At 31.0% G+C, this 17,576-nt stretch overlaps 1 protein-coding gene across 2 annotated transcripts; it reads left to right on the top strand.

Moving 5' to 3' along the window:
- The first annotated feature begins 13,411 nt into the window (after positions 1 to 13,411).
- Positions 13,412 to 15,722, top strand: LOC129289555 (protein SPEAR3). 2 transcript variants are annotated; one of them, XM_054926341.1, is made up of 6 exons: positions 13,412 to 13,941; positions 14,042 to 14,158; positions 14,731 to 14,798; positions 14,891 to 14,954; positions 15,051 to 15,198; positions 15,512 to 15,722. In XM_054926341.1, the coding sequence occupies exons 1-5, from the start codon at positions 13,690 to 13,692 to the stop codon at positions 15,168 to 15,170; spliced, it is 621 nt and encodes a 206-aa protein (XP_054782316.1). In that variant the 5' UTR covers positions 13,412 to 13,689; the 3' UTR covers positions 15,171 to 15,198; positions 15,512 to 15,722. The 2 variants fall into 2 exon arrangements, with proteins under 2 accessions (XP_054782316.1, XP_054782310.1); XM_054926335.1 differs by lacking the exon at positions 15,512 to 15,722 and having other exon boundaries at positions 15,051 to 15,410.
- The last annotated feature ends 1,854 nt before the right edge of the window (positions 15,723 to 17,576 follow it).

Consider the following 17,576-nt stretch of genomic DNA (forward strand, 5'->3'; position numbering starts at 1 on the left):
ACTTATTAATTGTTCTTTAAAAGGCATAAAATGCTTTATATGTCTTAACATAATATTTTAAAAAATGTTTTATAATACTGAATGGAGGGAATGATACTTTTTAAATCATGGCGCTGAAAATGATTGATACGAGCAGATGCATAGAATTAATCCGTCCATGTATATAATATAATAATGCGAATTAAAGCAGACACACGGAATAAATTAACAAGTGCAGGTAACAAATGGAAAATAAATATTGGATATAAAGTCATCGTGATTGAACTCAAAAATTAAATCAAGTGTCGCAGAGATCACATCCAAGAAAGAGATGGATATCATAACTGGGGATGTTGGTTTCTATAAAGAATTGCGAAAGGTCAGGGGACAAGAAGAACCAAATATAATTGAAATTGCCACAATTCCAAGTAATGTCCGGGACCAGTACTGATGCTTAATTAATTAATTAATTAATTAAGGTTTTAATTAATAATAGGAAAAGGGGTTACAACACATGTGGGTCAGGGACCATTTCCTTGTGACTTCCAGAGGTCCCAGTCCAGATGTGTCTTAATTATTATAGAGGCTTCTGGTAGTTTTTTAGTGCAGAAAATCTCTCATCCAAGCAAAACGTGGATTCATGGCTGATTCAGCATCTTCCAAGTTGATCATGGAGATCTATATATCAGGTATCTCTGCATTGTTTTAAGCTGGACTCAGATCAATCATTGTTCTTTTTCATTACTTAATTAATTAATAGGAGAGCAAGAACATCCTGTTAATTCATACGACATCTTTAAATTAAAGCTTCAAAACAATGACATCAAACTCACCACTATAGTACTGTGGTGTGTATACATATATAAAAATGGATTAGACAGCAAGTATTTCCTCACATGCAAGTGAGTGTGTGTGTGTGTGTTCCTTTTTTATTTATGAATACGTTTAAAAATGAAATATCTCAATCTTGGTGAATTCTACCCATGAACAAAAGGTGAGTTTGAGAGTTTAGAATGAAATGAAACCCAACGGTCAAGATCTGTACCGACAAATCCAAAACAAGCTCAAAGAGAACCTCTTCATAGTTCATATTATCAAGTCTCATTATACATAATCGTATTCATTTTCATATACCATGAGGGGGAGCTCATGTCCCGTGTGTAAGATGATCAGATTGAAATAAAATAATATCGACTGTACAATCTGTTACATATATATATATATATATAGAGAGAGAGAGAGAGAGAGAACGCTTTCCAGGGGATGAATATAATGTAGTGATAAATTTTGAGATCAGGGGGAGTAATGCGTCCTCTAACCAAGCATGTGCCACAAATCCAGTCTAGAGCAGATATATAACACATCAGATACCGAGTTTAAATATTCTCTGCATATCTCTTCCCACTTCTCTTTGTCTTCTTTTTTTCCACCTGTTCATTGCTAACCAAATCCGATCCAACCTCATCAACACAATCCCTCGTTTCCTTACTTTATATCATTCATTATATTATCAACTTATATTGATCTTCCTAACACCACACACGCACAGTTTATATGATGTTTTTTCTTCTTGTTGAAAATAGGATTCTAGAGTATGTTTAAGACAGTTCAATACATGTCAGTTTACTGAAATTTTTCCTATATACGTAAGTACGTATCCTCCAGCTCTTTGTTATTCTATAAATCGAGATTAAAATATTGGATAGAAGATTGAGATATATAAACATTTATTAAAGATGAGTAGCTAGATCATGCAGAATTACAGAATCTGTCGAAAAATAGGAAGATATCAGACAACAAAGGTTTAGACAAACCAAGTTTGAAATGCATTGACTATGAATAAGCTAAGCTTTGCAGACCACTATACATTATATTCATAATCTCTCCATGACATACACATGCATCGGCATTATAGAGTGAAATAATAATTCATATAGAATGATATTGGCGCGAAATACTTTCTGAATAATAATGGCCACTGTCTGCTGGTTTGGTAGGTAGAATTTAAAAAAAAAAAACAAAAGGAATGGTGGGAATGAATAAGTTTCGATGTAGTGAAATGAATATATTTTGATTTTGAATCAAAATGAATATGTTGTTTCCGAACATTTATATTTGGTTGGACAATAATACTAATAATATATGTATCACTGCAATAAAATAAAATAGAAAAGAAAAGAAAATGAGCTACCAATAAAAAGAGGAAAGCATGAAAATATTTATGATCTTTTAGCATGAATTATTTTTTAATAGACACAAACAAATCACCATATCAATGTTTAAAATTATAGCAATATAATTATTCTAATTTTCTGATCATACTTTAAAATATTTCATTTATTTGTATATTTTTTTAAAAATTATTTTTTTATTGTTAAGAAAATACAATACATATAAAATAATGTATAAAACATAAAATCTATAAATATTCATATCAAATACTGTATAAAGTTTAGGGCCGACATTTTAGTTTAAAAATAAATATGATATGGTAAGAATGTAATATCACACATCATTACTTGAAGAAGAGTAACATCTCATCATATTTGAAAATGAATAAAATAACTTTGAATATGGCCAAAAAAATAAAGAAGTTTGCTATTTGAAAAGCAAAGTGTTAAATCATTGGATGTTTCAAAACAAACACATGCTACCTAAGAAAGCCATAACTTTGGCTCGGCGGAATGGTTTTTTCTCTTTACATTGCATCAGGTTCCTTGATTCACACAATTAGAGCAGCAACATGGGACGCCTCAGCTTTCAAGACGCTCTGTTCTCATGCTTTTTCATCAGGTCAATTGGAATACTATTTTCCAATGGAAGCTCTTTTGTTCAATATATAAGCTCTTTTGATCCTTTTTCAAAATCAAATGTTACATCAATAATGGTCCTGCGGAAAAAATGGAGAAGGGGCAATTACATCTTCTATTAGAAGCTATCCACTCTGCCCCGATGTTCATTAAGCATCAACTTTTGGTTGTCATTTCGATGTCTTTTTCGCTGATATTTATTATATATACCTAATACTTTTTATCTAGATTTTGTTCAAGGTTCGCAGCAAAAACATGTTCTGTTTTTAATTTCTGACTTTCCAATTATGACTGTAACTGACTTTAATTAGTTTTTATTAAATTGCTACGCTAAAAAAAAACATGTATAATATATGTGTGCTTTTATGTAAAATTGAAGTAGTTGGTCACAATTAATGTACTCAAATACATCATATAACAGTGCATTAAATAGGATTACTTCTAATAGAAAGATAACTGTAAAAAATAAAAATAAAAAAAAAGAATTATATAACAAATGTTGAAATTATATGAACATTCTATATATTTTGAAGACCAGCATTTTTATCCAACTTTTTAACTTGAAATTTTTAATAAAGAAAATATTCTACTAAACTTTTCTGAAAAAATATACCGTTTTTGGCCAATGAAAATTTATGCTAAAAGAACTTAACATTCATAATTTAAACCCTGAGACCTCAGCCACCCTAAAATACAGACATCTCCCTCGATAGATGACAAGTCTGTCTTTTCAAAGTATATATTTCTGCAACAAATAACTATAATTATTCAAAATTAAAACACAACGAACTTCATTAATTTTAATTAAGTTGAAAACAATTGAGGTCGAAACGCACTTGGCCCCTTATAGACCATATGATCTTCAGGTTGCTGGAAGGTACAAAGGATGAGTGGATCAAGAGCAAAATAATAAAATTAAGCTAGAGGAGAGATTTATGAACAACGTAAATTTTTTATTTCAAGGAAGATCTTTTTACATTTCCAACATAAGATAAAATGTATTGCATTTATGTGAAGTCCATCCTTGATGAGACATTATATTGAAGAATTTAATGAAGCCCAATAAGCCAATAAGGATATTGAATTGTCAAATTATTAAGAATTAAAATTAATGGACATTGGCCGTCAGATTAATTTAATTTAAGGAAGATCTTTTTTTTGTATGCTTTTTCCCCCTAAAATTCTATTCACAGCTCAATTATTAAGGGAATGTGGCTTGTGCAAAGGGTGATCCGAGACTCCGAAGGGAAGTGGATCCTAGGCTTCCAACGAAGTGTAAGCCAAGGGAGTTTTACACTTCTACTGAAGCAGAGCTAGAAGGGATCAGAATAGGATTACAGCTGTGTCAGGATCATGATTTCGAAAAGATCAAGGTACGTATATTGACTCGCTGGAAGGGCTAAATCTGATTGTGAGGGAATGTGATATATGAACCACCCTCCAATGTCAATGGTGTATCAAATAAGGAGCTTCTTATGTCAATTAAAAGAAGCGCAAATTGTTTTCACAGGAAGGGAATCAATAGAAAGGCACACACATGAAGGACCTGGCTGCTGGGTCTTTTCCGAAGTCCCATCTTCTTGTCAACATTTAGTGAACAGGGACTTAAGTCTTTGTTTTAGCAATTAATTTGCTGTAACTTGCTCTTTAATTCTTCAAGCTTTAATTAAAAAATAATAATGATAGCTCTATTAATTAGAACTTAGAACCAAAGTAATGTTAATAGATATAATTTTAAATATATGTCGGTGCAAATTTTTAATTCAAATCTCCTGCAAAATTACACAAAACTGCACGCGCGATGCCTAACAGCTCCTCGAATAATCGAATTCTAATAAATTAGTCAAAGATGATTATGCTTTTAATTATATTTTTTTATTTAAGTTTTTCATTAATTATACTTGTTCCGTTGTTCGTTTGTTGGTCCATTTAAACAATTTCTTTTTTCTTTTTTAATAATTGACAAGTGTGTGTGTTTGCGTGAAAAGGTGAAAAATTTAATCTAAAGTGTCACGTAATTAATTACACAAAGTTGCGCGACATCATAGATGCCTTGAAAACCTAAAGTTCTAAACAAGTCAAAGGTGACTATATTTATAAACTAGTAATACACGTGTGATGTACCGGTCTTTTGCAACAATATTTTTAAATAAGTATCAATATTGTAAGAACATTTTTTCTTGAAACAATAACTTGCAGCAAGCACCTTCTCCATATTATTCTGTACATATTAAGGTTGTGTCATTATCATCATTAATATTAAATATGTATATTAAAATGAAACAAATGATAAAAACTAAAAGTATATTGTATGAATGGATACAATCTGAAGCATATTAATAAAAAATTATAATTCTATGGATCAAATTATCGAAGACTTACTTATAAACAACAATAGAAGTTCAATATGTGGAGCAACCATCTTTATCAATAACTAATACTTTTTAACCCTCCTAGTTTCAAACACAAGAGACAACAATGCATAATTAGCCATGGGTGAAAAAAGGACGAGGAGGCAAGTACAAATCAATATAATACAAGTTCTAGCCTCAGCTCTTATTAATAATCACTGCAAAGGCTAATATAATAAGAAACTACCTCCTTCTCATAGTAAATGGCAACCTAAAATTAGATGAATATATAGCAATACACGGTATACATATTTTATTCTTTTGACTTTGATCCATACATTTCTTATACCTCAATAATATAGCTTCTTGTTTGCATAACTGTGAGACTTATACCATTGCATAACCCATGGACTTATCAATATTTCACATTAGAATAATTATGATACTCACTTTAAGCCTTATTTCATAATTTGGGAGACTTGACATTGTAATTAAATTTAAAAAAATTATAAAATGCAGTGTAAGGTTGCCCTTACTAATTCACCTTTAATTTTAAAATCATGGTAATACTAGGACTAATCTAATATATTACCAAGTTTTACAGAACACACAATGATAAGATCTCAAGTTTTGTATTTAAAAAACACTTAAACATCATTTAGTGAATTCAAATTAGAATAAATATTATTGCAGAAGCATGGGATACTAAAAAGGATCAAAGCATTGTATTTTGGTTGAAAAACAAACTAACAATGTAGAAACCAGAGGGTATGCCATGGCATATGGACAATATGCAGTTGCATGTGCCAAAAGCACTAACATCAGGACCAACTCAATAGACTCAGGACCACCTGTGTAACACACAATAAGTACTCAATCACAACAATTTTTCATTTTCACTACTTAACCAAAATAACTTTAAAAACATAAGGGAGAGGTTTAGCTTTACATAAATCACTTAACTTCACATACAATAATGTAACAATGGTTCTTATATTTGCACTAGTATTTTAGCCCTATTTGAATCATTTGGTTACTTTTACAATACTCTCAAGGCTCAGATACAACCATCTAATCATGTATAAAAATACAGTGCAAGTATAACAAAAGAATGCAACCCTTAATTAGCACTATCCTATCTATTACACAAAATAAATAGGTTTGGGAGGCTTTATAATAGAAATTCACAAACTCCTAAGCCTCTAGAGCCTTTCCTTTATCCACACCTAAGATAAAGCTTGTAAAATATTAAGGGAGAGGGGTGAGTACAATCACTCAATAACTAAAGTACATTTATTTTATTCATTTGCATATTAATTGATAAAACATAAAGTTGAGCATTGAATTCTCCAGTGCATGCATTCACAGATAACACGTACCATGATTTCACAATTTATTCCATTCTTAATTTTCACAATTTAAATCACAAGACACATTGCCACTATGCATACAACTATGTGACAATGGCCCTAAATCAAACTATCATAACTTGTTACAAACTTATCCATTATGTGACATGTTGTATACAAATAAATGTATAATCAGTTCCTCTTTATAACTTTGTTATTTTCATTGACTGAAACTGTGAGCTATACAATCAATTAAGGCTCTGTTTGTGTGAATGGACTACCTAAACTCATCAATGAGGAATGGTCAAGCTAAAGATCACTACACTTACTCTTGGACCATTGTTTCCCCCATTTTCAAATCCCTGGGGTATTGTATCCCTAAGCCAATCTTCTCAACAAATAGGTAGAGACAACTAGGTTCAAATCTCTCCAAAAACTATGAGATAGTCTCTCTAAAAATAATGGGATAAGGCTAGCTGTTGTGCACAATAGGGCGATCATAAAATACCATATGGATTTTTTACTTATCTCCTTAGGTAAAATTCCCGCCAAACAATCATGCTCACACACGCATTTACACATGTTTGTAATTCAAAATAACAAGCTCATTATCCTCGATCATTTAGTTAATTGAAACATGTAAGTATCTCAAACAATTATTACTTATCAATAATTCTTCTACTCTTAATCTAAAATCACAATTACATGTTCACCACCTTACTCAGCCATTAAACTCAAATTATCATAACCACATAACATCAGAATCAATTTATCAAATTTTCCTTATTCTAACACAAAATTATAATAGCAAACATTTCAATTTCAATTTTGCATTTATAACCAAAGTAGAAACCTCTTATAATTCTTGGCATGTGATGGATCGTACAGAGAGTCGCTTCCTTTCTTTCTTAATTTATTACGCCACAGCGGATCATGCACATGTCATAACTTGTGGCACAGAACTCCTACTTCACATTTTCTCCCTCTTTTAAGCCTATATAGCCTAATTCCATCTTGAATCCCTTTCTAAGACTATACCCAAGCCTAAAAGGTTCCTTAATCCTTTCCAAATCTCCTCTAAGTAAATTTACTTAATCCAATTTGATTATTACTTTAATTAGCTAAGAGATTAAAATTCAAGATGTTACATGCAAGTCATCAAAAGAATCCATGTCTCCATTATCTTTCACAAGACTATCAAAGTTTAAGTTTGCAACTTCATTTTTAGGAATTAATCGAGACAACATATATCTGTTTACTTCTTCAACCATGACCATCGTATAAGCTAATATAGCCATATCTATAAAATATGAAAAATTATGGATATTGGTAGGGAAATCTAGAAAAGTCAAATCATAATAGACTTTGCTAGATTATCTAAACCATCTAGTAACTGATGAACCGGAATCTTAATATCCATAAATCATTTTTTAACTAATGACTGTCCTATTGCCAATTGAGATAATTTAATTAGCAAAATCTTGAAGAGCACTTATACCATTATTTATTGCCAAAAGCTAAGTCTCATGTTTCTTGTTAGTGTATGAGCTTTAGAATATCCTTTAAGCATATGTCAAAAGCTTCAAAACAAAACTTGTGTGCCATTGGAGCCTTTTCTCAAATAATCAATTACATGTAAACTAATAATTCAGCCTAGATGCTCCCATATTTTATGCTACATATAGTGTTTTCAATCATAGAAAGAGGAAAATAAAATTGAGTGAGTGAGTTATCCATCCTCCTAGTAGCAATAGAAAAAATATCCCACTTAGTTTGATGTTACATAAAGAACTATTGCACAACCCCATAAACTTTTCAATGTTTCGTATTAAAATAATTGGAGCACCCTACTTTGAGCCTTATTTCATGATTCATGCATCAACCACTACTAATGTACATGGACGGACCTAGATTATAGTTAAAGGGGACTATGCCTCCCCAAAAAAATTCCTCATATAGTCATTATTTAAATATACTTGTTTTCCCTCCTCTGTGTGTGTGTTTACTAATACATTGAATGATTGAAATATAAATAAAATATGCAAGATTTATTAAATAAAAAAATGACAATTACACTTTGTTTGGAGGAGATAAAAAGTAGGGAAGAAGGAAAACTTGGATAATATGTTTTTTAAATGATAAAAAAATACTATTTTTGGAAAAAAAATTCTACTTTTCTCTCTTTCCTATTTTCTTCTCATTTTCCTTCAACCAAACCAAGTGTTAATATTTATATTAAACGTATTATCTTTTTCAATTAAATTGTTTGTCTGAACACATATCTATTATTGTAAATTTGAGCATATATATAAAATAGATAAAAATTAATATGCATATACATCTAAAAATTAATAATTCTTTCCACACCTAACTCCAAATTTGAATAATATATTTTATATACATTAAAAATTAATAAATTATCTTGAACCAAACCACAAACTTGATTTCAAAACACAGAATCATAAAAAAGTATATTGAAATATAGAATAAAAATTAACATTTGGCATTCTCTCGTGACTTTTAACGCTTCTTTTATATATTATATATATATATATTATTTTGATATATTGTTACCCTTAGTCACATTGTTGATTCACTCAAAATAATATATCATTAGGTGAGCACATAAATTTCCGACCATATGACTAGGCATATACGTGGCACGATTCTATTAGTCCTTGAAAGCATAAACCCAACCAACGAACACAGCAGATAATTTGGTTTACGAGAATCTTGTGTATTTATAAAATGCAATCACCTGTTTCACGATTGTATTGAAATGTTTTAGGTTAAATAATCATGTGTAGTGCGTATTATTTCATGGCTTTACATCATGCCCAATAGACTCGTAATGCGATAAGCTTGTTTCATCAGCCAAACAGCCTGCCTAACCCTATAAAGGATGACAAAGAAAGAATGCGACATTTAAATAAAATAAAAACTTTCAACATCTTATCATTGCAAAATTCGATATTCTTTTTCACTTTTTTTTTTTCAATTATGTGTGTTCACACACACAACTTTTGCTGAATTCGTAGTACCATTTTTAAGTACCTCCGATTTATATTTAACTACCTCATTTTATTTTAAACTTCCAATTTAATTTAAAAGCATGGGACTGATGAGACATAACACATATATAGTTTAACTCGTAGCTTTGACGAATAAGGGAGAAAAATTATCATTGTTGACTTTTTCTGCTTCTATAGGTATTAAATCGTGAGAAGGATAATTTTCTTTATATGTGATTCACATCACTTCATATATTCTCATATCATCATCATCATCATCATTCATCATCATCATCATCATCATCATCATCATCATACTGATTAGCTCAAAGTGGAGGCAACGATAATTGAAAGAGGTGCTTTTAGAACAGCAATACAACCCTAACCCAACATTTGAGTTGAGAGAGAAGTATGGAAAACAGAAATATACAAGAGAAAATGGGAGGGAAATTGTATAGATTTATTTCTCTTTGGATACTAGTAGAAAAATTAGGAAGGGTGGAGAAAAGTGATGAAGAAGGAGAAAATGCATGGGTCTGCGCATGTTTTGTTTTCAAAATTGTCCATTTGTTTAAAAATAAATAGATTTTGAAAAGAAAACAAACGTTTTAAGATTGTTCGAAAAGAAAGAAGATGAATTATGGATATTGTTGTCATTATATATTTTACTTCCGGTACATGCCGGGTCAATATTAAAAACGAACATACAATATCAGGTATTATATAATGCAGGAAAGCAGGATCTTTGTTAAAGCTTGTTATACATTGACAAATAAAAAATATATATGGTCTGGCATATAAAAAAAATAGAAAGAAGTTACATATAGGTAAAGAAAAGAAAAATGCTATGTATACATATGCCTAAATATATGATAAAATTAAAATGTGTTTGTAATGAAAAAATAGTTTTTTTTAGTAAAGTATGTAAGAAATAGTTAAAAAGAACTTTTTTGAATGTAAAAAAGTGAAGGACTCAAAAAGGAGTAGCTTCCCAATAAAAAGATGGTATGACAGAGAACACTACATAATTAAGTCTCACACCCCTCACTTTCTCAATGAAAAGAGAGGAGGGAGAGAGAAGATTTTCCTGCAAAAGAATATTATTAAAACTTAACATATAATAAATTATTTTTTAAAAAAATTCACATTCAATGACCACTAAATAAAGTATATTATAGATAAAAAGTAATAATAAGTTTTATTGACAAAAAAAAGTCAATGGTTCTATTTTAACAATAATCTATTTGATATTGATTCATGTATGTAAATAAATTCTGGAATAGTCATGCATTAAAATGTAATTTTTCTTTTTTTTCTATTTTTTTTGTTCATTTTCAACCAAACAAATAAGGGGCAAACGTTTCTCAGTGCCTCTTTTCCTTCCATTTTCTTTCAATCATATTCTTTGATGCTTTCCTCCCATTGTTTACTCGTTAACAAAGAAAAAAACACAAAGTTCAAAGGTTATCAAAAGGAAGAGATGAGAGGAAACAAAATTAACAATATGGTTTATTTTAGTAAAAAGGACTCAATATCTCTCTTAAAAATAGTAACACTAGGATAGATATTTCGCTATTCAAGTATGAGAGGCTCAAATCTAAATTAATTAATCAAAAGGGTTCTTATAATGCAAGGAATCAAAAAGGCCTATTAGATCTTATAATTTCCCCCAACAAATATGATGAAAGAAATTAGAAAGTACATCTGAAGTATATTTTTTTATATTTATATTCATATTTTTTAACCAAATTTCAATTATGGTAACAAAAAGTATTTTTAAGCGTGAAAATTTAAATTATAGAGAGAGAGAGAGAGAGAGAGAGCTGAAAATTTAAATTAGAGAGAGAGAGAGAGAGAGAGAGAGAGAGAGAAGAACGAAGTAAGAGAAAAGAAGAGGAACTGAGGAGGGAAAAAGAAACGAAATGGAGCAAATCCCCAAATCATGTGAATTGTGAAGCAATATATACAATGTCATATTTTCTTTTCAGAATATTAATATTTCATATGCGTTAACCAATATAATACTGTGTGCGTCCTATGCAGAAGCAGCAAATGACACGTAGTTTAATTTAAATTAATTAATTAGTGGGGTTCTCGTAATTGCATGGGTTCACATGTCTGGTTAACAAATTGAAGGATTCTCACTTTCCACCACACAAACAACTCATAAAATATGACCCACAAATCGTGCCTGATACTGATACGAATTGGATTTGGACTCGTTGCCATTTAACAATAATTATACCCCCATTATTATCATTAATTATCGAATATCTATTTATCCTTCTTAATCAAGCAATCTTACCATCTTTACTTTTACAATATTTCCTCCTAAATCGGATACACTTCGAAACTCTATAATGATTTGGATATGTAATTCAAACGCGATTCGATCTTAAACAATAATATTTTATGTTATCACAATATATTTACAAGCCGCTTGATTATGGTCTATGGATTAAGTTTACAGCTGGGGACTTTTTTAGAGTATTATCATCCAAGACAAATTGACCAAGAACTAGGGAACCACGTGCTGATGGAACCCACTTAAGGTCTTGTTATCTACATGCTCAGGTATATATCAAAATGATAAAATGCAAGTTAAATTTAATTAATTAAATCATCTGTATTATATTGGCGATAAATTTTTAAAGGAAAAAAATTACTTGTCAAGCAGTCACTTTCGCTGACTATAGAGTATACATGATAAAAATATCTGTACATGCCAGCCAATTCCATCAAATATATATATATAGTCCATAAATCAAAGCCTAAAAAGTCATGCTAGTTATGGTTTATAAATGATAATTTTATTATATATATTGATATTTGGTGCAATTTTTCAATAAAAAATTGAGAAATTAAATATACTTAAAATAAATAAGGCTAAATTACATACCACTCTCCTAAACTTTGAATCATGTATAAATAACCATCTTAACCTTTAAAACTTAATAATAAACCTCCTTGAACTTCTAGGTTTATGCAAATAACTTTTAGCTATTAATTATACACCCCCTTCAACTTTATTTTTGTGTGCATTTAAGTCCATAAACTTAATTGATATATAAATAATGCTCATAAATTTTAAATTATATATAGATAATTAATATATATAATTAATTATATATAGTTATTTGCATAAATATAAGAATTGAGGGGGTTCATTGTAAAGTTCTAAAAATTAAGGAGGTTACGTGTATATGGTTCAAAATTTAAGCAAATAATATATAATTTAGCCAATAAATAAATGATGATATAAAATTAGTGGCTTGGTGTACACTAAAATTCACGTAAATTATTTTTTTGTTCATATTTATTAATTATTACCAAATTCTTAAAACAATACACAAATATATCTTTATATTGTTCTGGATATACTCCCTCTGAACTAAAATAGAGGGTATTGGTAACTAATTCACATTTATGAAAAAATATTAGTTAAAATATTAATTTCTTAAAAATTACATATATTCAATTTTACCCCATTAGATAAGTTATATAAGTGCTTTGATAATGATAATTAAAATTTTAATACATTATTTTTTAAAAAGAGTAACAAGTAAGTGCATAGGTAAAAAAATAATTATAAAAGTTATTTAAAACCAAGCAAGATTTTTAAAAATATTTTATATTATAATTCAGAGAAAGTATTTTATAGGAAAGAAAAAAAAGTTATAAAAAAAAAATCACACTTGCGTAGCCAACCTTGTGGGCGTGGCTACTTCTTGTCCACCAACACTAATTATTTAAGATTGTAAAAGAGAGACAATCCCTTTCAGAGAGAGCATCCCATCCGAGGGCTAAAAAACTAATTAAATGAGCAGAAAAATAAAATAATTAATACCATAATCATCATCATTATTATTAGTATTAGAAAAATAAAATTATTCAGTTGCGAGAGTGAAAAGTCGAGGGAGGAGGGGAGAGAGAAAGGGGCATAAAATCCAAGTATATATAACATTCAAATCTACTCGCAATCTGCTCCAGCGATGCAATAATTCCTGCGAAAATTGCTTAAAAACAGCTTTGGAGATCTCTGATTCTCTGCCATCTTCTTTCTCTGCACAAAGCTTTCTGCAACTCAAAGTTCCGGCGGGGATTTTCAAAGCCCAGAAATTCAAAGCTCTTCTATATATATCCGATATCCCTCTCACAGATAGCCAAACCACACATCAGTGCAGAAAAGATGGGAAGCGGTTATTTTGGAGAGCTAAACTTGGGAAGTACTGAAAGAAGCAGTGGATCTTCTGCTTTGTCTTCTTCATCGACGAGGAAAGGAAAGAAGAACAATTCAGACAAGCCTAAGCAACCCCAGAGAGGTCTTGGGGTTGCTCAATTGGAGAAGATCAGATTACATGGCCAAATAGACTGTGGATATCCTCCTCCTAATCCTCCTCCCCCTCTTCTTCACGTTCCTTATCCTTCTAATTTCAACAGTGTAAAATTGTAACCCTATACTTGTTTCTCCTTCTTCTCTCCTTTCTTTTGGAGAAAATTATCTGATTCGTGGAGTTTTTGGCTCTCATAAACATATGCAGCAGGAAGATCCCAGAGCACAATCCGCTTATTCATCAATACCATCATCGTCCTTTTCTTATTCAACCTCGTCCTCCTCGAACTCACCTTCATACTGCTTCCACCCCAACATTGTGCAGGTATGTGTCTGTGATTTTTATGTTCATCAAGTCTAATTTGGTTCCACTTCTGTACACTTATCACAGTTGTTCGATATTCCACAGTAATTTTTTGTGGCCTTTTTTAACTATGCTGCATAATCGATCCTGCGTCAAAGGTAGTTGGTTTGTACGACAAAGGAATCATGGTTAATCTTTAGTATACGTATTGACCAACTTGTTTTTTTCGGTATCGGAAAGTTTATTGGCCTGACAACCCTAGCAAATCATTATATCAGATTTTTTTTTTGGGGCCAGAATCTTCTCATCAGATTTGAACGAACTCAGCTTAATGTTGTCTTGAAATATGAAAGAGTATTTTATTATTTTGATCAACTGAAGTATCAACGCGACGTATTAAGGAATGAATCTATGTCCTGCTGTCAAGTCAAGAACCTTTTTCGTATCAAATTTCACCATTAACTTCACCTAATTTGCACATGAAACTGCTTCCGGAAATTACTTAATAATCTTTTCTCCCATGATATGTATACATGAAAAGAGTGAGAGTTTTGGAAAAGACTGGATTTTGAAATAATGGTTTGCAAGTGCAGATGGGCCTACCCGAATACGAGAGATCGAACATCAGATACGGAAGTTCTCAGCCAACTAACACAGCAAGGTACTTTAATCTTCTTGCACTCAATCGGGATTCTTCTCTTAGATGAATTTATTGTCGCTGATATATGTGTGAACTTCTTTATCTACAAGCAGATGGGACTTGCAGAACCAATCTTCTGCTCAACCCAATGTTACAAGACCCTTTCTAAACCTATACGTAAGGAGAGTTTTTCCTTTGTCCTTCAATACTAAACAGTTCATATGACCTGATTCAAACTGAGTCTTCTACTTGTTTCCCTTCATGATTAATCAGGATCATTCACACCACATAGATGGCCAAAACTACAGGAGCGGATCTTTTGGGTCGAGCAGTCAGAATTCTGAATCAAGTGACCCTCAAGAACCAGACTTGGAACTCAGATTGTCTCTTTAGTGCATCATCATCAGCAACTGTCGAAAATGTAATGCTTTTATGTGCAATTTGATCATCAGTAATTGCTATCTTAAAGAAGCACGAAAATGAGCGAGCAAAACCAATGTGTTTGTTTAAATTGAAGTGCCATTTTTGGAGATAGCCATGTGTAATGCAAGCTAGATTGACCCAGTTTGGAAAGACAAATCAACATTTTGCATAAATTCTCAAATAAATGAGAGAAGAAATTGTTTTCGGTAACTAGTCCTTGCATCAGTAGCTTACCTAAACTAGGACACAGCATCTGGCTAGATCGTATGTAGTCTGCATTCAGCGGTTTATTATAGAATGCTCATTTGCAGGAACTGATATTGCTTGCTTGCGCCAAAAGAAACCAAAGATCGCCTGACAGAAGTACGAGAATATTATATTGGATCCAATTTTCCGACATGCATGTCACTGATTAATTCGCTAGTTTCAATTTTATACATGTAAGATCTGCGTGTTGAAGTAATTACATCAGCATTGCAATTGACTGCTCAGAGAATAAAGCAACTAATACCTGTTTGATTATTACCCATTCAGTGACATCTCTTTTCTCTCTATAGGCCTAACCTAAGGAAAAGGAAACAATTTTAATTTCTTCTGAAATGGTTGGTCGGATACCAACTTGCATAGTCAGAATTCCTTTGAGCTACGTTGTAATTCTTGTTTAATTGGACTTTCAATAAAGAAGTAAAAGATCAAGCCATGTCATATTTGCTGCTTCCATTCTCGACAAGCGATCGGAGCATCGGACTGGCCTTTTTCTTTCTTGGGAAAAAGGGACCACTTTTACACGCAAGTTAAAGCTGTGTGTGTGTGTCTGTGTACACGCACATACATATATATGCCTTTGAGAAGGTCTCAAAATAATGTACCTTACTCTGAAAATTACATCTAATATCTTAATCATGTGATTACTGGTAAAAACGGAACGAGATCATCACGCGCGATCAACTATAGTGACAGCAGATCCATCTATCGGTCAAATCCCATGGATCAAGAAAGCGTCTAGGACAAATCAATCACCTAAATCGCACAGTGATCTGATCAGTCAAATTAATTAACTACATTCTCATATCGCACAAAATGTAGCAAATGACAGTTTCGTTTTTAACATGGTCCTTTGTTTGGGTGAACTAAAGTTTAGATGAGTTGGAGTCTAACGTCAATTTTTAGTGACCCGATCAGCGCATATATATCTATTAATGGTTATTGGCAATGCTACATGAAAAACAATAATAATTCTGATCTTATATATAAATTATTTTAACTACTTCACCGAAACTAAGAGATCTTAAATTATTGATATAATATTGTTTGAAAAAGAAATTTTTTTTAGTTTGCTCAAAAAATTACTCGATGATAAGATTAAAAAAGGCAATTATTGCAAAATTGAGAGTTCATCAAAATAGATATCTTGAACCATAAAAAAAAAAAAAAGAACCCAGCAGCCAGTTAAATTATGACCTGCATGGTCTGGATAAGTAGTAAATGAATAATTTATCTTCCTTGACAAGTAATAATTTTGTTTGCATATAGTAATTTAATTGTTAAAATATTATGTTTATTTGTTCCCTTTTATTTTGGAAATCAAATTTTATTATTTCATTTGGATTAATATCATGTCAAAATACATTGACTAATTTTAACATAAACATGCTTATCGAAATGTGAAACGTTCTATAAAAACAATAGATATTTATAAGGAGATAATTTAATTTCGATTAAACTGCATTCAAAATATTGGATCATATAAAACATTGGCATGATGTTTTCTGTCAAGTACGGAAACTTCTCGGTTAATTCTTCTTCAGTGGGAAGGTTGTCACCGATTCGTTCAACCACGAAATCAAACAAAATGGAACATAAAGTAATAAATAAAAAATTAATCCTGTCAATGAAATTATGTTTTATATTTTTCAGCAAGAATAATTATTAGCCTTTTGGGGTAAATATTGTAGATCTCCATTTTTGTTTGTTTGTTTTTATTTGCTCTGTCTGCTTCTTCTTGGAGAGTCTCTAATAAAGTGGAGCTTCAACTGTAATGTGTTTTGGACAAAATTTAATGGACTAATTTGGAAAAACAGAGAAGCAGCAAATCAAGGAATTAAGGAAAGAAATTATAGCCACAGAAATATATTAATTAGAAGAAAATTGGAAAAAAGAATCAATAAAATGACGAGTGGGTGGCAATTGTCTTTGTCAGTAGCAAGAGTAGCAGAGCTGGATTTTGCAGGAGTCCTTGATGTCTATCATTTTGCTTAATGCATAATGATTAATAGTAATACCCACTCAGAGCCTTGGCTTTTTTGGCGCAATTTGTTTGTACTATATTTGTATTTTCACAGTGTCAAACCCATCACTTAATCCATTTTTTTCCAG

The sequence above is a fragment of the Prosopis cineraria genome, unplaced genomic scaffold (genome assembly GCF_029017545.1).
Source record: "Prosopis cineraria cultivar Desert tree isolate PC_DT_omini unplaced genomic scaffold, ASM2901754v1 PC1, whole genome shotgun sequence".
Classification (NCBI taxonomy): domain Eukaryota; kingdom Viridiplantae; phylum Streptophyta; class Magnoliopsida; order Fabales; family Fabaceae; genus Prosopis; species Prosopis cineraria.